This window comes from Ornithorhynchus anatinus, chromosome X2, assembly GCF_004115215.2.
Source record: "Ornithorhynchus anatinus isolate Pmale09 chromosome X2, mOrnAna1.pri.v4, whole genome shotgun sequence".
In the NCBI taxonomy this organism is placed as follows: domain Eukaryota; kingdom Metazoa; phylum Chordata; class Mammalia; order Monotremata; family Ornithorhynchidae; genus Ornithorhynchus; species Ornithorhynchus anatinus.
Window position 1 is genome coordinate 21,468,467 of NC_041750.1, and position 19,930 is coordinate 21,488,396.

At 41.8% G+C, this 19,930-nt stretch overlaps 1 protein-coding gene across 1 annotated transcript in view; it reads right to left on the reverse strand.

Annotated features, from left to right (window-relative positions):
* LOC114807450 (orofacial cleft 1 candidate gene 1 protein homolog) overlaps nucleotides 1–19,930 on the reverse strand; it is a 55,217-nt gene that overhangs the window by 22,051 nt on the left and 13,236 nt on the right. Inside the window, exons 2-4 of the mRNA XM_039910579.1 lie at nucleotides 13,774–13,836; nucleotides 4,818–4,884; nucleotides 4,345–4,521 (exon numbers count right to left, since the gene is read on the reverse strand). Of these exons, the coding sequence (XP_039766513.1) occupies nucleotides 4,345–4,521; nucleotides 4,818–4,884; nucleotides 13,774–13,809 (280 nt within the window). The 5' untranslated portion in view covers nucleotides 13,810–13,836. The remainder of the gene's footprint in view (nucleotides 1–4,344; nucleotides 4,522–4,817; nucleotides 4,885–13,773; nucleotides 13,837–19,930) is intronic.

The window sequence follows — 19,930 nt, forward strand, 5'->3', positions numbered from 1 at the left end:
GGAGTTCCAGCAGAGGAAACAATCTATAAAATGCAGGAAAAATATTGTTTCGGTAAACTTCTAAGTGAATCCAGGTATTTAAGGCACTTTCAATGAGTGGATAGATGGAAAATAAATTGAAATTCAGTAAGTAAAAACTTCAATTTATTCTCTTTAATTTCAAAATCCCAAAGTAGTCAAATTTTAAAGCTGGACAAGTTGACCAAAATAGAATGAACCATCCCACCTCGTATTCAGACTTCTGTAATATGGAGAGAGAACTTCCTCAAAATGTAAAAAAATACAAAAATATCTTTAATGAGTTTCATGCAACAACTGTTTCCTAGTTTATGGGAGAAGTAGTAATGCATGTAAATAATGTGAAAATAATTATTTTGTAGCATCTTCTGATATCTCATTACAATGGAAAAACTATTATTGGAACTGAAAGTTCTGAAAATAGTTTAGATACATGAAGGTGCCTTTGTGGAAAGACCCCGGGGTTTGGGAGTCAGAGGTTGAGGGTTCTAATCGCGGCTCTGCCACTTGTCAACTGTGTGACTCTGGGCAAGTCACTTAACTCCTTGGTGCTTCAGTGACGTCATCTGTAAAATGGGGATGAAGACTGTGACCCACATGGAACAACTTGATTACCTTATATCTACCAGTGCTTAGAACAGTGCTTGGCACATAATCAGTGCTTAACAAATTCCATTATTATTATTATTATTATTATTATTATTATATCCAAGAAAAATGGCATGTGATGGTTTCACTTTATCGGATTTTGCTTGGTTAACTGTGCCAAGTTCATAAGCATTCATTCAATAGTATTTATTGAGCGCTTACTATGTGCAAAGCACTGTACTAAGCACTTGGAATATACAATTCGGCAACAGATAGAGACAATACCTGCCCAATGATGGGCTTACAGTCTAATCGGGGGAGACAGACGGATAAAAACAAGACAACATAATCACGATAAATAGAATCAAGGGGATGTACAGCTCATTAACAAAATAAATGGGGTAGTAAAAATATATACAAATGAGCACGGTGCTGAGGGGAGGGGGAGAGGGGGAGGAGCAGAGGGAAAGGGGGCTTAGCTGAGGGGAGGTGAAGGGGAGGAAAGGGGAGGGAGCAGAGGGAGTAAGTATCCTAGCATGAATAGGATCTCACCACCAGTAGCATCTTCTTGGAAAGGTGGTGGAATTTTGTCCATCTTTTCTGAATAAATATAATGACTAATTTAAAGATGTCAATAACCAACCACCCCAGGCATCTACAATTGTCCTAGCCAAGTGGGAGAGTAGTGGAGAAGGGTCCTCAGTATCCTCAAGGTTCAAAACCATCTTTACCAAAATTTTCTCTAAGTTAAATCTGTGTCTGTCAAAGCCACCCGTTTCTTAAAATCATTTTTGTGGTCCCCAATGCATTTTAGATAAATGAACTTGTATTTTGAGTGCGTGTATATTGGACTTCTGCCATGCCTGACTAATGTTTCGAAAGAAAATCTATAGCACAAGAAAATATTGATACTTATTTTTAAGAAGATAACTTGAACTAATTGGTAATAGTACCATGAGGAATATATGTAGCTACTATATTGTGCCTAAATCTGTACCAAAACATTGGCAGATGATATAAATGTTCAGAACTCTTTTTTTTAATCTCCCTTCAGTACATTAGCAAGAAGTGCAAGGCGTTGTAACATTACGCAGTTTTGAATTTGGGGTATTTGAAATATTCTTGCTTGCTCATGGACCATGAAATTGCCCATCTCATTTGTAGTGGATGCTGTTCATTTGGGAGGCTTCTCCAAAACAAAAACATTTAAAAAGATATATAAAATAAATAAATAAATCCTCAGTGCTCAGAAGATCTTTCCCTGTGGACGTGAGAACCCACAGCTCTTACCCGCATGACTCTGCCTTCTGTGTTAGCAATATATGAAGACTGTGCTTTGTTCTATCTTGTCTGTATTCTCTGATAAATGCAAATTTGTCTTTTATTCTCGTGAGTGGAATAAAACAAGCCTCACACAGAGTCCATAAATATCTACTGCACAGTGCCTGGCACACAGTAAGTGCTGAACAAATATCATTATTGCTATCTCTTAATCAGCTGCATGACCTAGGGGAAAGAGCATGGGGCCAGAAGTCAGGCCACCTGGTTTCTCATTCTGGCTCTGCCACTTGTCTGCTGTATGACCTTGAGCAAGTCACTTAATTCCTCTGTGTCTCAGGTCCCACAGCTGTAAAATGGACATTAAAAGCCTGTGAGCCCCAGGTGGAGGACAAGGACTCTCAGACCTAATTATCTTGTATATGTTGTCCCAGTGCTTGATACATAGTAAGTACTTAATAAATCCCATCATCATTATTAAAAAATAATCGGTTTCTCAACCCTTTTTGTAACTCAAGGAAAAATCCCCCCTCCCTAGGCCCTCCCACTATCAATTAATCACATTTATTGAACACCCTTTTATATTATTCATTAAGTACTTACTATGTGTCAAACACAATTCTAAGCAGCGGGGCAGGTACAAATTAATTAGGTCAGAGAGTCCCTGTCTCCCACAGGGCTCACAGACTAAGTAGGAGGGAGAACAGGTATGTAATCCCCGTTTTACAGGTGAGGACACTGAGGCACAGAGAAGAAAAGTGACTTACCCAAGGTCAAACAGCAACCAATTAGTAGAGCAATTGGAAGAGCCAGGATTAGAACCCAGGTCTATGCTCGCTCCCCTATGTTTAGAGCACTGTACTAAGTGCTTGGAAAGTGCAATATAAGAGAACTGGTAGACACATTCCCTGCCCACAACAAGCTCACAGCCTAAAATAAAATGCCAACAGCCTAGATGAACTGGTAGAACACATGGACATGTAGTATTTGAGCAAAAGAAGCGGCATGGCTTAATGGAAAGAGCATAGGCCCGGGCAGCAGTTCGGATGGAGAGGCAAGGGAGGATTTTAGCTGTTCCGTGAAGGTAAAAACTACAGGATTTGGTGACAGATAGAATACGTGCGTGGAATGAGAAGGTGAGTTAAGAACACCACCAAGGTTATGGTCTTGTGTGACAGGGAGGATAGCAGTATCGTCTACAGCGATGGGAAAGACCGGGGAAGACAGAGTTTGGGTGGGAAGATAAGAGTTTGGGTTGTACACATGTTTAATTTGAGGTGACATTAGGACATCCAAGTAGATGTGTCTTGAAGGCAGGAGAAAATGCAAGATTGCAGGGAAGGAGAGAGGTCAGGACTGGAGATGTAGAATTGGGAGTGAGGTGAGGAGTGTAATCCAAAAGATCTTTCCCAAAAGCAGAAACCCGGACCAAGCAAGTCAGCCTGGTGGGACTCAGAGGGCAGAAATAATTTCAACACAACATAAAGTAAGAGGTAAATCCTAAGGTAAACTAGGTAGGCAAGTAGGGAAATCCCACATGGAGTGAACCCTGCGTTGGACAGTGACTGTTACTGACCTGATTATTTTGCAGCACATTCATTCAATCACATTTACTGAGCGCTTTCCGTGTGCCGAGCACTCTACTGAGCGTTTGGAAAGTACAATTCAGCAAAAAATAGAGACAATCCCTACCCAACAACGGGCTCACAGTCTAGAAGGGGAAAGACAGACAACAAAACAAAAGAAAGCACCTAGAACTGTGTGCTCTGACGCTCCATTTTCAGGTAGTCAATTGTTTGGAAATCAATCAGTCATATTTATTGAGCACTATGTGCAGAGCACTGTACTAAGTGCTTGGGAGGGTATAATCTAACATTAAACGGAGGCAATCCCTGCCCACAAGGAGCTTACAGTCTAGAGCACTAGACAGGCGTTAATATAAGTAAATCGGTTACGGATAGGCACATACGTGCTGGGGGGCTGAGGCTGGGGGCGGGATGAATATAGGGACCAGGTTAGGGTGACGCTGAAGGGAGAAGAGGAAAGGAGGGTTAGTCGGGGAAGGCCTCTTGGAGGAGACAGGCCTTCAATAAGGCTTTGAGTCGAGGGGAGAGTAATTGTCCAAGCACTTGGAAGAGTACATTATAACAGATTTGGCAGACGTGATCTTTGCCCACACGGAGCTGTAGTAAACACTTAACCAATACCAGCTTTATTATCATTACTGTTTTAATATTCAGTATGAGGAGCGCCTCTTCATCCGGCAATCAGCTCCAGGTGAACGTTTCACCCGCACGCCCGGGGAGGAACAGATTCCTCAACATTTAGACTTTGTTTATGTTCCTCCATTGGGCAGCCTGTTTGGACACATGGGGATGGAATGCCTGTCACAGGCTCAGGTTAGATCGGGATCGTACCGTCTGTCACTCGGGGTAAGGCTGATCAAGACTGAAGTCTCACCTCTGGATTCAGTAGGGGCTGGCAGGCTGAGGTTTTGTTGGTGAGCTTCAAGGGTGCCAGAGAGCCTGTCACGTCCAATAACTTGCCCTTCTGAAGTCTGATACGCTGAAAGATCCATGCTGCTGCTGTTAAAAGCTGGATTTTCAATGCCTTCTGAAGCCGCTTCATCTTCTTTTACTAGCGAAAACAAGGGGGTCAGAAGAGCATATTATACAAAAAGTGGATCCCGGTGACAAGCAGAAAATTCCTTCTAGTAATTCTTCTGCTGAAAGGCTCAAGTGTATCGTCCTCAAATGTCGCCCAAACAGAATTAGGTTAAAATTAACTCTTAAAAAAAAAGAATAAATGATTAAAATAATTACAAATTGCACCCTGACAAGCAAGAGCAAAATTTCGCCTTCAGCCATTTGTCTGTAATTAGTTAATTAATCCTTACACAAATTATGAGCAATAACTCATCAAGCAAGGCTCACCCATCAGAAATTCAGCCGACTTGGATTTCTTCTGCTCAGTTTGCTTCAGAGCCTTCTGCTGGAACTTCTGGAGGGAAATTGTTAAATGAATAAATTAGCTAAAGAACGAAGATCATCATTTATGATCCACAACTAACACAGTATTTTAAATATGGGATAGCGCTGAAATGTCATTTAATTTGCATCTCTCCTAAAGGGGTCAAACACTAATTGAACAACAGAAGTGGAAGAATTAAATAAAACAGGATAAGAAAAGTTAATACAAATGCCGAATGAAGGTCACATTAAAATACTTTGTTTTTATCATGTTTAATTAATGTAAAGAAGCCTCAACAATGAATAGCACTAAAAAACTGGCATCGCCATTTACGAATTCAACACGACTGGGCTGCTCTGCTCATTCCTTTAGATAAGCTACACGTGCCCGGTAGGAAACTTGGTGGAGTTCTGTGTTAATTCCCTCTATTTACATATTCATTTTAATCTTCTAGATTGAATTATGCAAACTGCAAGATTGTTGCTTTCCACCTAACCAGTAATCGCCAAGGTGTATGTTTGGGAATGCAAAGCTAAGGTTTCTGTGGTTTGTTTAAAGGGCAAGTGACTGTACCAGCAGCCTCATAAGATAATGGAAATTACAAAGATTTCATGAGATGCCACCTCAGATATTACATGTCACCCCAAACCAGAATTCATTACATTACTGGAAAATCCATTAATATTAAAAACCGTGCATAAAAAATGGTCAAAAATGAAAAGGAATAGCGAGCAATATTATTAGACTTTTTTCAGATTCTTTCGAGATCCAAATGGAATGCCGGGTAACCTTCAAACTCAAAAAATCCATAGCGACTCCCTAATACCTAATATAAATTGAACCCTAATGCTTTCAGTAGTAACAGGGGCAGGAAAGAAAGAAAGAAAGGTAAATAATGCAAAATCATATCAAGTGACTACACTAAAAAATCGCCCAGAATGGGAAATAATAGTCAATTTCTCCAGTATCCTGAAAATGAGATTATAAACAGCTGGTTTTTCTTCCCCCTCTTAATACCAACAGTGATTTCTCTCAAAGACAACTACTGCTCACAATGCATCTACCAGGAACTTCCAGTCTCCAGGGATTGAATTAAAATATTCACAATAAATTCATCCATTTCCTTTATTATTCTTTCAGCCAGATAGTTCCAGAGGGCATGCTGAAGGTTGAATTAACAGCTCTGTTCCATAGCTAACTGAATTGAAAAAGAAAATTTCCCAAAAATCTCTTGGTGGAAAGGAATCCGTGGAATATGAGGCATAGCTGGGTTTATTTTTTTTAGCCTATTAGCTATTAGCCTATTAACTATTAGCCCAGCATGGCTGTTGATTAGTTAACAGAAACACCTGTGCCGGCTATAGAAGTTTCTAGCCCATCAACATGCAGTGGCGGAGGGGTTATTGAGTAAATTGGCAGGCAGCAAGGAAAATGATGCTTAGCTATAAAGAGTCAGTAAAGGGCCTGCTTTTGGGGATTTAGGATGGTCTAGTGGAATGAACACAGAACTGGAAATCAGGAGACTGGGATTTTAAATCCCAACTCTACCACTATCTGTAATTTCATCTTGAGCAAGTCACTTCCCGGTGTTTGTTTTGTCATCTGTAAAATGGGGTTTAAGAACTTGTTCTACCCCATTGGACTGTAAACCTCAAATGGGATAGGAGCTGTGTCTGATCTGATTGTATTGTATCTACCCCACCGCTTGGCATATAATAATAATGTTGGCATTTGTTAAATGCTTACTATGTGCAGAGCACTGTTCTAAGCACTGGGGGAGATACAGGGTAATCAGGTTGTCCCACGTGAGGCTCACAGTTAATCCCCATTTTACAGATGAGGTAACTGAGGCACAGAGAAGTGAAATAACTTGCCCACAGTCACACAGCTGACAAGTGGCAGAGCCGGGAGTCGAACCCATGATCTCTGACTCCGAAGCCCAGGCTCTTTCCACTGAGCCACGCTGCTTCCTATGAATACCCCCTTTTTTTAGTCTTTTTTTTTTTTTACCAATCTTACCTGAATTGCCTATTCTTAATTGACATAAACTTCCCCTTCCCTGGCACTGAAGCAGACCATTTAACCATGTTGGAGTAAAAACCTCTTAGATGATATTTGATCCCTCAACAAAACATCCTACATTTGTTCTAAGAGAGGACCAGTTTGATGAAAGAGCTAAGAACATTTTTGAATGGATAAAAATGCTACAATCAATTGGCAATTTTGAAAGTGCAATATTTATGTAAAAGTCTCTAAAATGTTTCTATGACAATCCCCCTATTTCTACCCTCACTTATTTTTTGCAGAATAGGGCATTATCCTTGCTTGATTTATGGGGTAGGTATGCAGAGATATGTCTAAGGAATGGGCCTATATTTCATCTCTGTATTTCTTTCCCAGTGCTTCAAATGCTACTCTGCATGTACTAAGCGCTCAGTAAATACTATTACTGCTAGTGTTTTGCACCCATTTATATCCATTCCTGAGCAATTTTGTATTTATGCATTTGATTCCTTTCATAAAATTATGTGTAAATATTTGCAAGTCTGTCTCCCCCTTTAGAGTGGAGGCTCCTTGTGAACAGACGTGTTATTTCTCCACCTCATACTTCCCATACAGTTAGTACACTGCCTAGTGTCCAGTAAGTATTCAAATCAATAGAAATACTACCACGTCCACATTTTTATGAATTGATAAAGTCTCCAAATCAAGCAAATACATGTCATCAATGATCGCTGCAGCTTTTCCCAACTAATGGGGATGGGACCATTCCCTTAGATTTTCAAAATAAAAAGATCATGTCTTACCCTATAGCAGCTCCTGCTGTGAACTTTCCAAACTAGTAATTCGCCAATGCATCCGAAGTGCCTACATTACAAAATGCGGTTGAGGTGTAATTGTTTCTTCACAGCTTTCAACTGAGGTAAGGGCAGATAGTTTCCCTGACTAGGTTCTGTAATTTGGACGATTCACTCTTTCCAGCTCAAGTAATATTAGAAAAAAAAGAAAGCTTGATGCATCCTATTAATAGGCCTTGCTTCCTTACGAAGGACTTCAAAGAAAATCATGCACTTGTCCTCTAATGTGATTAGGATTTCAAAGATGTTTTTACAAGTTCACTTATTTACAATGAAAGCAATACCTGATTTTCTACACCAGAGATAAATTCTTCCTGCAGATAACTCAATAATGGCTCTTTTTGGGGGGGTGTGGAAGATTGGGCGGGGTTGGGGGTGAGGGGGCGTCTCGCTCAGTACCCCTAACACATGTTCTGGCACTTGGTGCTTCAGAGGAAATTAAGTGTTATTTTCCTCTCCTACCCACTGCCAGTCAATTTCCTCACTCTTCGCTCCTTTACACATGGGCACCTTTAAGCGGTGTAAATTGCATCCTTTCTCTCCTTCATTTTACATTTTCCTTTTCCTAACAGAACTTCTCAGAGTTCAGGCAAAAAATCATCCTTCTCTCTCATGTTTAATCATTTCATTATTAGTTACCAGGACTTAATTCATGTATTCTTAGGCGAATGTATGGCTAAAGTAATTCTTCTTTAATAAGTTCTTGTAAAAGCATGATACCGACATTTGCAAAATCAAATTTCATTTTTTAGGCATTATTTTCCTCCCCTGTACAAGCCAAGTTGAGGGATGTAGAAAACTTGTGACTTTCATCTGCATATACCTATTCTGAAGAGGAAAACAATACAGTCAAGTAGCTTAAGCAAATCCTATACAAAGTTGACACATTTTGGCTACAAATCAGATTGAAATGTGCTGTTCCTGCTAACATTTCTTCTATGTGTGCTTGGAAACAGGGAAAAACAAGATTTTTTTGACACGCTTTGTTCTTTCCACAAGTATATTATTTTGTGGAAAAAGACAGGTGATAACTAGTGATTTAAACAAGAGCGGAAAACCAACCTGCATGAAATTTTAATAGTGTTCTTTACTTTCAGTGTTTTCAGTGATGTGTCTTTTTGCTTACTTGTTGTCATTAAAATGGGGCAAACACTTTCTGATGTTGACTTTTTAAACTGGAAATCAAAGCTAGACTTGAACAGCGAGCACTAACAACAAAAAACTCATTTATAAACCGTGACAACTAAAACCTATGAAGTTTGTAAAAGAATGTGATTGTTGTCAAAAGGAATTGGGCACAACAAGGCTGTGTTCAGTTCTGGTTCCACTCAAAGCCTTGGCTAAGGGGTGCGGGGAGAAGCTGCAGCTAGGCTGGTGGGCACAGACCAGCAAGGAAGTGAATTTTGCATACTGTACGGATCATCGCTCAGTTCAGGGCAGTCAGATTGAATCTGCGATCAGCCGATTGTGCTCCATGAAACCGTCAGCCTTCATTTATGTCTAGCTGTTTTCTCCTGTCCCGCTGTAAACAAGTGCTCGTTCGAGCTGTCTTCCTACCCTCATCGGCTTCCGAAGATTACCCAGACAGGCCTCCTCCGCGGCCTTAGAGTTACCGTTAAAGTTACCGCTTCCAGACAGCGGTCCCCGTGCAAGCTGGAAGTCAAAAAGAAGAGCAACTTGGGAGTGACAGAGTTTTATTCCCTCTTAAGAGATGCCTAGCTTCGATTCATACACATCCTGGCATGTTATGTCTCCTCCATGAAATTAAATTAGGTGTTCCTAATATGAACAACTGTTTCTAACAGCAAACTAGGCTCCGCAGATTCATCCATGGTTATGTTTATTCTCCTCTTTTTTTTTTTCCTTTGGGGCCTTGTTTGAATGCTGCCAAAAGAGAAGGAGCTGGAAATATTGTCAATCTGGTCGGGTTCCAAAAACCTAATAATGCCTGAAATGCTTGAAGGAGTGTAACGATGGTAAATAGGAACAGGTATGTTGGCTTCTGTTCTCATTCACTTCAGTGAGAGCATCAGCCTTTAAACATTTAAACAGAGTAGGGTTTTGAAAGAACAGACCTCTCGCAGGAGAATGGTTAAAGTCTGCTCACCATATTTTGCTCAGCAAACAGCCCAAATGTATTATTTGGTCTTCACCACATTTAATTTTCAGAGCCAGCTGGTATGTCCCCGTTAAGACCTTCTTTTATGCAGCTGGAGTTGGAACCTTCCTGTTCTCTCAGTCTATTACTTTGTCTATTTAAGGGATAACAGCCAAAGTGAAACAGCTTGTAATTTGCACCTGTCTGCTTTAAGCTTTCCATGTTCGATTATGTGGAGTGCAACTCTTCACTGCTAATGAGAATGGCACGTGGGAAGGTCAAATTCGAAGGCGGGGTGGGGGGAAGGGTTTTGTAGCTGATGTGGTAGTGATGAAAAGAAAAATCACTTTTTTTTAGAGCTGTGTTTTGGATCAAGCGGTCTGAGCTATTGAAAAGTAAGTGATTAAAGATAACATTTATTTGAAATATTCCTAAAAGGTTTTGATAACCCCAAAGTGAATTATAGCACCTGCCCTGGAGGCAGGGAACTTGCCTTTGGGCTTCTAGTGAACTTTCCTAAGCAATCAGTACGGTGTCCTTGATGGACACCCAAAAAACACTATTGTTACGACCACTGCTCCTTAAAGCATGTCACAAAATGTGGAGAGTGAGGTAGGAGGAAAAGAACCTTCTACTGCTCTGTAATTATGTAATAGTAAGTGGAGAAGCAGCGTGGCTCAGTGGAAAGAGCGCGGGCTTTGGAGTCAGAGGTCATGAGTTCGAATCCCAGCTCTGCCACTTGTCAGCTGTGTGACTGTGGGCAAGTCACTTACTTCTCTGTGCCTCAGTTACCTCATCTGTAAAATGAGGATTAAGACTGTGAGCCCCACGTGGGACAACCCGATTCCCCTGTGTCTACCCCAGCGCTTAGAACAGTGCTCTGCACATAGTAAGCGCTTAACAAATACCAACATTATTATTATTATTAATAGTATTTAAGAACTTACTATGTAGCAGGCACCATACTAAGTGCTGGGTAGATACAAAATAATTGGGTTGGACAAGATCCCCGTTCCACATAATGCTCACAGTCTTAATCCCTATTTCACATGTGAGGCTACTGAGACACAGAGAAACTGGGACTTTCATTTATTCATTCATTCATTCGTATTTATTGAGCGCTTAGTGTGTGCAGAGCAATGTACTAAGTGCTTGGAAAGTACAATTCAGCAACAGATAGAGACAATCGCTACCCAGCAAGGGGCTCACAGTCTAGAAGGGGGAGACACACAACAAAACAAAACAAGTAGGCAGGCATCAATAGCATCAAAATAGATAAATAGAATTAGATCTATACACATCATTGATAAAATGAATAGAATAATGAATCTGTACAAATATACACAAGTTTTGTGGGCCCAGGAAGGGGGTAGAGCAGAGGGAGGGAAGAGGGGGAATGGGGAGGAGGGGCAAGGGGAAAGGGAGGGCTAAGTCTGGGAAGGCCTCCTGGAGGAGGTGAGCTCTCAGCAGGGCTTTGAAGAGGGGAAGAGAGTTAGCTTGGTGGATGTGAGGAGGGAGGGCGGTCCAGGCCAGAGGTAGGATGTGGGCCGGGGGTCGACTGTGGGCCGGGCGAGAACAAGGCACAGTGAGGAGGTGAGCGACAGAGGAAAGGAGTGTACGGGGTGGGCAGTAGAAAGAGAGAAGGGAGATGAGGTAGGAAGGGGCAAGGGGATGGAGAGGTTTGAAGCCAGTAGTGAGGAGTTTTTGCTTCATGTGAAGGTTGATAGGCAACCACTGGAGATTTTTGAAAAGTGGGGTGACGGGCCCAGAGCATTTCTCTAGAAAGATAATCCAGGCAGCAGAGTGAAGTATAGACTGAAGCGGGGAGAGACAGGATGGTGGGAGATCAGAAAGGAGGCTGATGCAATAATCCAGTCGGGATATGACGAGAGATTAATAATAATAATTGTGGTATTTGTTAAGCGCTTACTATGTGCAAAGCACTGTTCTAAGCGCTGGGGGATACCAGGTGATCAGGTTGTCCCACGTGGGGCTCACAGTTTGTTTAATCCCCATTTGACAGATGAGGTAACTGAGACACAGAGAAGTTAAGTGACTTGCCCAAGGTCACACAGCTGACTAGCGGCAGAGCCGGGATTAGAACCCATGACCTCTGACTCCCAAGCCCGCGCTCTTTCCACTGAGCCACGCTGCTTCTGCTACCAGATTGTTCCAGCAAAGTAGCTGTTTGGATGGAGAGGAAAGGGAGGATCTTGGCGACGCTGTGAAGGTGAAACAGGCAGGGTTTGATGACGGATTGGATGTGTGGGATGAACGAGAGACCAGAGTCAAGGACGACACCGAGGTTGCGGGCCTGTGAGACGGGAAGCATGGTAATGCCGTCCACCGTGATGGGAAAGTCAGGGACAGGACAGGGTTTGGGAGGGCAGATAAGGTGCTCAGTCTTGGACAAGTTGAGTTTTAGGTGGAGGGCGGACATCCAGGTGGAGATGTCCTGAAGTCAGGAAGAGATGCGAGCCTGGAGAGAGGGAAAACAGGGGAGGAGATGTAGATTTTGGAGTCGTCTGCATAGAGATGATAGTTGAAGCTGTGAGAGTGAATGAGTTCACCAAAGGAGTGAGTGTAGATGGAGAAAAGAAGGGGACCAAACACTGGCCCTTGAGGAACCCCTACAGTTAGGGGATGGGAGGGGGAAGAGGAGCCCACGAAGGAGACTGAGACTTGTTATTCCAGCTAAAAGGAGCCATTGCAGGAAATGTTTTACTCTGTGATGATAAAACAAACGTGCTTTATATGTTTCTCTCGAAACAGGTGTACTGCATGTCTTTGAAATAAAATAAATGGATTAAAATAAACTGCACAAGGCCTCCAAATATGATTTTTTAAATAATGAAAACTACCTACTACATTTGAGAGAGTTCAAATTCATACTTCCCCTATACTTAAAATTTACTTGTGCTCCCATCCCGTAAATCATCTAATTCTGCACGGATTCAAGGATTTGGTGTTCTTCAAATATTTCCTAAAGGGCACGGTATTACTGAAATCAGTTTGAATTTTACCGGGCAATGGACGCAGGCTAAAAGTCCACGATAAAGTTGACAATCACCTCCCAAAGATTTTCAAGGCAACTAACGGAGGAAAATAATTTGTCATATACCCAGTTTTTCTAATCTTTTTTTATTAAACAAAAGAAATGTTTAACTCCCGAACTGGTTCCAGCATTGAAAGACGCCTGATGAAGAGAATGGAAAATTCAATAAGCCCAAAAGGATGCCTTATTAAACACTGGGGATTCATTTCAATTTCAGAAATTGTTCACGTTTGGGCTTCCCGTTGAAACAATAACCAATATGATGATGGGTTAAATGAAGTTGAGTTTGTCACAAACGCAGTCTCACTCGTAATTAATGGAGTTTAATAGGGTTGTTGGCATACATCTCACATGACAGATAATATTCCAACATGTCACTGATAGGACCTTTCAGCAAAGCTTTAGGAGATCTACCAGGCATTGCCGAGGTTGGTTAGGTCAAAGGGTTGAACCATGTGTAATTCAGAACAGAGGGGGTCCCACGGTCACTCCACAAAAACAATTACACTACTTATTTCACTCTATCCCTTGCCCGAAACTCACAAGCCTCACAGTTTCAGTGCAGTCAATCTCATTCCGCCCCTAGGCTATAAGCCACATGAAAATCTGTGGTGCTGTGTTTATAAATCTAATCAAAAATAGAAACAGTAGACAGGCACAATGAGTTCCTACTATGGATCATGGGAATTCTCTAAAATTCTGAAGGCACTTTTGTTTAACTTCTATAGACCCTCTTTTGCTACTACATTGTCTGCTCCACTCGTTAATCATCCCCTTGGCTTGTCAGTGCTACAGAAGAAACTACATTTCTGCTAACTTCTGGTCTATCCTTCTACGAATAATGTTATGAAATACATATCTTAGGGGTCCTTTTAAAAAAAGCAGACACTGGCCGGTAATCATCTTACCTCTCTGTCCATGTCCTCCACTCCTTTCCCTTGCATAGACAGATTTAAGCACAGTATGGCTACCTAAAAGAAATTAGACGGTAAAATTAAATCGAACGCAAGGATAGAATTGGTCTACCACCCTAATTTATAATGCGCCGTTCTGGTTGTTGAAAACAGTTCACAAAGCCGGTTGTGTCCTTTCATCTTCGCAGTCCTCAGGAAACTGGGCACTAAAGCAAAATGAATCTGGCATCTCGATGTCAGGCCCCTAGTAAACAGAAGTCCACATCAAAAACAAACCCGATTTAAAGTAATATGAAATTTGGCATAATGGGTAATCTGAAAATTGCCGTAAGGTGTGTGACAGGCCAAATGATTGGTAATCCTTTAAGAATGTGGTCATTCCGAGTCAACTTGAATTCTTAGAAAGATTATATGACATTCTTGTGGAATGGCTTGGCTTGGCCCAGAGTTAGGGAAACAGGAGCGAGGACAGCGGGGGGTGGAGGCAAAAGAGATAAACGAGGGGGGAGAGTAAACTGAGTCCTGGAAGCAGGGCATGATGGTCCAGATGGTTGTTGCAGCAGTCACAGAAATTGGTATTCTTCCCTGTTTCTGCTATTGATGGGACACTCTCTCTCCCAGATGGGCCTCAGAAAGCCCAGAAAGATGGGGACCCATAGCAACAGGGCCAGGAAGGGAATCAGATGGTCTCTGCCAACACTTTGGCCTCCATCTTGTCCTCTGGAACTCTTAGAAGAAGGTGATGGTCTGGTCTCCTCCACAGTCTCAGCCCTGCCTTCAGTGGTCTTCCTGGTACTACTGACAATTACAGCCATAGCCGGAGTGTTTTCTTTGTTGCTCCAGCCATTTCCGGCCCACTTCTTCATGCGCTCCCAGCATCCTAAGGGCAAGTCGTCTCGTATGCAAGATCGGGAACTCCCAGAACTACTACTCCAGCAAGCCATCTCACCCTTGATATGTAACTGACCTGGGCCCAGAAGAAGCCTATGGCCTTCTTTCTGCTTGTAGGGACTTACAAGTGTATCCTTCATTATAAAGTTAATAAATTTGATCCTGATGAATAGCAAAACAGCCATTTTCAAAAATGTCTAAAAAAAAGTGGGAATCTCCAAAATAAAACCTGACCATCACTTTTCTTAGATTCTCGTAAAAAAAAAATCACTAAAGGATCGATTGATTATTCTGTACATTTAGAATGAAATCCACCTTACATACTCATAATCAAAACCTGTCTGACTCAGAGCACATAGTGATTCCAAATACAACCCCGAAAGGGCCAAAAAATGTTTAGGTAATGTAGGACAACTTCACTTCCTCTTCAAAGAGTAGACACTTCGATGTCTTCAGTGTACCACACTATACCTTCTATAGAAATGGAAGGGCCCTTATAAAAAATGAAGATACATATTAAAATATAAGTTCCCATTTGATTTGTTAGCTCATGTGCACCCCCTACTTACTTCAGGAAGAGTTTTCAATATTTTAAAAGGAAAAAAAAGAGAAAAGAAAAGAAAAAAAGAGAAGAGAAAAGAAAAGGAAAGGAAAAGAGAAAGGAAAAAAAAGAAAAGGGAAGAAAAGAATAGGAAAAGAGAAAGAAAAAAAAGAAAAGGGAAGAAAAGAAAAGTAATCTATCACAATGCCTGCCCACTTGAAGACTCTGACGATTGGGTAAATATCCCCAGGATGTAATCCATCTTCCCTCATGTATATGTCTCCCACCATAATTCTAGGACATTGTCACTCACCTTGCAAATAAAACTTATATTTGCAGAACAGTCAGGAATGGGAGGGAGGGAAAGTCATTGGATGAAATGGATCTGAGATCTTGGGATACTTCATCCATTTCATCCAATGACATATCCCTAGATCTCAGATCTTGTAATCTTCTATGGAGCGTAGTGGAAGGAAAAATTAGAAAACATCCAAATGCTCCACCGGGATCCAATACTTCTTTTTATTAGCCTATTTAAGATATTAGCAGAGACGGTCATTGAGTTGGGAGAGGAAACGATGGAGATGGGAAGGTGGGGTGGGAAAGGGAACAGAGTACAGGATTAATAGAAGGAGTATAGAAAGATATTGCTTCTCCTTCCTGGAAATAACAAGACCCTTGCCAAACTGGGTAGTCCAATAGCACCATCATTGCTTCTAATCCCTTGGATAGCCAGCAAAAAGTCATGCTACATAGAAAATTATGCCACTCCATAGATGGACCGAGACATCCAGAAGGAGCCTTTTTTATTTGATTCTGTCTCTCCGAACACACCGATTCCCTTAACGTGGTATGCCGCTATCACTATCGAGGCATTGTGTGTGTGTATCTATTTGTTTTTCATGCATTTGCATTTGGGTATTTCTGTCTCCCCTTATAGCCTGTACACACTTTGAGGTTAAGCATCATGGCTAATGACCCTATTGTACTCTCCCAAGCGCTTAGTAAGTGCACAGCTGTTCAGTAAGTATTACTGATTGATTTACCAATTGGATCTGTCCCATTCCTTCCACTAGAGCAGAAACCATGTCTTTATGACTCTTTCTTTTGTAACAGCCCATAGTACCTTATATATATAGCACTCTGTACCCAGAGGGTGTGCAATAAATATCTTGGTCAAAGACTACACTTACTCAGAAAAGTTTATTCACGGCACGACTAGAGTCATTCATGCTATGAATTTATAGACTGCCAGCTCCTTAGCCTCTCACAAACATCAAATTCAATTAAGAAATTAGCATTGGCCATTCCATAGGTTTAACAATGGCTTCGGGGCGAGAACGCTCCCCGGCTCTCTATGGACCTGCTCCAAATACAGCGGGCTGAATACGTGGATCCGGCGTGCAACCCGGAATTTAGAGCAAGCAGGTTACGGAGAAGGCCTTCTTATCGGACCCGCTACTGATGCCTGCTTTTCATGGAAAATTATCAACAGGTATATTTTCAAACTGGGAATAAATGAATATTTGTCCCCTCCTGTTCCTCGTCTGTCTAAAAGGCTGAGCTTTGAGTTGGTTTCCTGAAATGAAAATGACTCGCGATCATTTATAAATGCCCTTTCACTCCTCCCTTCCTATCCTACTCTACGACTCCCCCCAGTTAATGAAGTGGAATTAACTATTTTAATAAGAGACCCAAATATTTATCCTAGAAATCTCCCTTCCTCAGTTGAATTTAATAGAAATCAAACCAAGTCACCAGAAGTTTCTATGTGTGTTTTTTTTTAAAAAAAAACTATTAGAGCAACAACTTTCATTTTCAATTTATTTCCCAACCAAAATACATAAGCACAGACTAAGGCACTAATACTGCATGCAAGAAAAAAGATCAGTCTTCTCAGCTAGTACAAGACTTAAGATAATATCCCTGATTTTTGTTATTGATGGTGTGATTAATCGATTGCTGGAATCCGATTGACAGCATTGAGATATAAATCATATCTCATGAGAAGTCTCGAGAGGAACATTGCTGTTGATTCAAAGCATACTTCAACTGCCCCGGGCATACATTTCTGGATTAGTGTCACATATGTGTTCACGTGAAACAGCATAGGCTATTTGTTTATACATTCACTTTTCTCCCCCTCATCTTGCTCATATTCAAGTTGACATTGACTGTATGTATCAATATACACATTTCAGGGAGTTTACATTTCTTTGTCAGGTATCTGTGAACAAAACAACAACTGACTGGCAAGTGAAGGGAGATTAATGTCCTCAAAAGAGGTCCTTGTTACTAGAAGAAACACACATTCATACTCATTCCGTGTGCCCATTAATAGAAATATTGTTTTCTGGTGAAAGTAGGTTGTTTTTTAATGGTATTCGTTAAGCGCTCACTATGTGCCAGACACTGTACTAAGGGCCGGGGTAGATACAAGCTCATCAAGTTGGACACAGTCCATGTCCCACATGGAGCTCACAGTCTCAATCCTCATTTTACAGGTGAGGTACCTGAGGCCCAGAGAAGTGAAGTGACTTGCCCAAGGCCACGCAGCAGACAAGTGGCAGAGCTGGGATTAGAACGCATGTTCTTCTAACTCTTGGGCCTGGACTCTTTCCACTAGGCCAAGCTGCTTCTCGGGTCGTCGGGAGTCATTCGTTCATTCACTCAATCATATTTATTAAGCGCTTACCGTGTGCAGAGCACTGTACTAAGCTCTTAGGAAAGAACAACAAAGCAATAAACAGTAACGATCCCTGCCCACAACGAGCTCATAGTCTAGAGTCATGAATTCTAGGCTCACTTCAATCCTTTTTACCTCTGTGAGCAGGGAATGCGTCCATTTATGGTTATATTCTACTCTCACAAGTGCTTACTACAGTGCTTTGCACACAGTAAGCACTCAATAAATTCGATTGAATGAATGAAAAAATAAATTAGATATGGACTGAGGTCCAACGTGCAAGTTTCATTGGCCCAAATGGTCCGAGAAGCAGTGAGATCTAGTGGATGGAGCAAAGGCCTGGTAGTCAGAAGGAGGTGGGTACTAATCCCAGCTCTGCCCTTGTCTGCCAGGTGACCTCGGGCAAGTCATTTCACTTCTCTGTGCCTTAGTTACCTGGTCTGTAAAATGGGGATTAGGAGTGTGAGCCCTGTGTGGGACAGGGACTGTGTCCAACCTGATTAAGTTGTATCTTCTTGTGCTTGAATAAAGTATTCAGGCCATCACTGTCCACTCCTCTGAATCCAGACTCATTTCTAAAGCAGACAGCTGTGTCTTCCAACAGTTGTTTATACTCTTGAAAGAACACCGACACCGTCAGCTCGCAGAGCTCCACTAAATCTCCACTTCCTAGAGAAGCTAGTCGACGCTGAGAATTAGAGAATTGATGAGAGGGGTTTCCCCTTGTATCTATACTATCGCCAACCTTTACAAGATGTCAGTGGGTTGGGTTCTCATCAGTTCTGATAAGAATGATTAACAATAATCATGGTATTTGTAAAGCGCTTATTATGTTCCAAGCATTGTTCTAAACATTGAGGTAGATACAAGTTAATCAGGTTGGATACAATCTCTTTCCCCACGGGGCTCATGGTCTTAATCCCCATTTTATAGGTGAGGTAACTGACACCCAGAGAAGTGAAATGACTTGCCCAAGGTCACACAGCAGACAAGTGGTGGAGCCGGGATTAGAGCCCATGTCCTCTGACTCCCAAGTCTGTGCTCTTGCCAACGAGGTCATGCTGTTTCTAAGAAATCAAGCTCTTTTCTACTGCCCGGCATCTATCCAAGGGTAGACATCATTTAAATGCTGCTCATCCCAACTAAGTTGGGCAGGATATGTCCATTTGGTGTCCTGATGAGAATGAATGGGAATGGCAGACATCTGGCCTAGGGATCCTCTAATTACTGGGCTAGGCGGATCCTGGCGCAGACACTTATTAAAGTCATTAAAATGCTACCCGAAACAGTTTATGACGACGGTCACTGATGCAGAGTCATTTTTACAAGGCCTGAATGTTTCAAGGATAATCTTCAACTTCCCATTGATTCATGCAGGGTTAATTGACATGATGTACCCAGGTAAGATTTTACAACCTCTTTCCCCATTCAAACTTAACGCCCAAGTTTAATCCCAATGATCACTGAGTTTACACCGGTTCTTTTTACAATAGGCTTGGGCCACATCTCTGGACCACAGAGGACAAACGTTCTGTGAGAATGGACGCAAGAGCAGAAGCTGCCAGGGACCAGGAATAAGTAGCCCCATCCACTCTCTCCCTGCATCACCTCTGCCTTTCACTCATTCAATCGTATTTATTGAGCCGTTATTGTGTGGAGAGCACTGTATTAAGCACTTGGGAGAGTACAATATGACAATTAACAGACACGTTCCCCGCCCACAATGAGCTTATAGTCTAGAGGGGGAGACAGACATTAATAGAAATAAATAAATTACAGATATGTACATAAGTGTTGAACGGCTGGAAGGGGGGATGAATAAAGAGAGCAAGTCAGGGCCATGCAGAAGGGAGTGGGAGGAGAGGAAAGGAGGGCTGTCAGGAAGGCCTCTTGGAGGAGATATGCTTTTATGCGTCACTGGCATGGAGGAACTCAGCAGGCAGATTTTCCTACCAAATCAGATTCAGCCTAGGCAGGGCAAGCAATCAACAGGTAGATTAAACCACCAAGCGGCAGCTGCCTCAAGGAGCCAC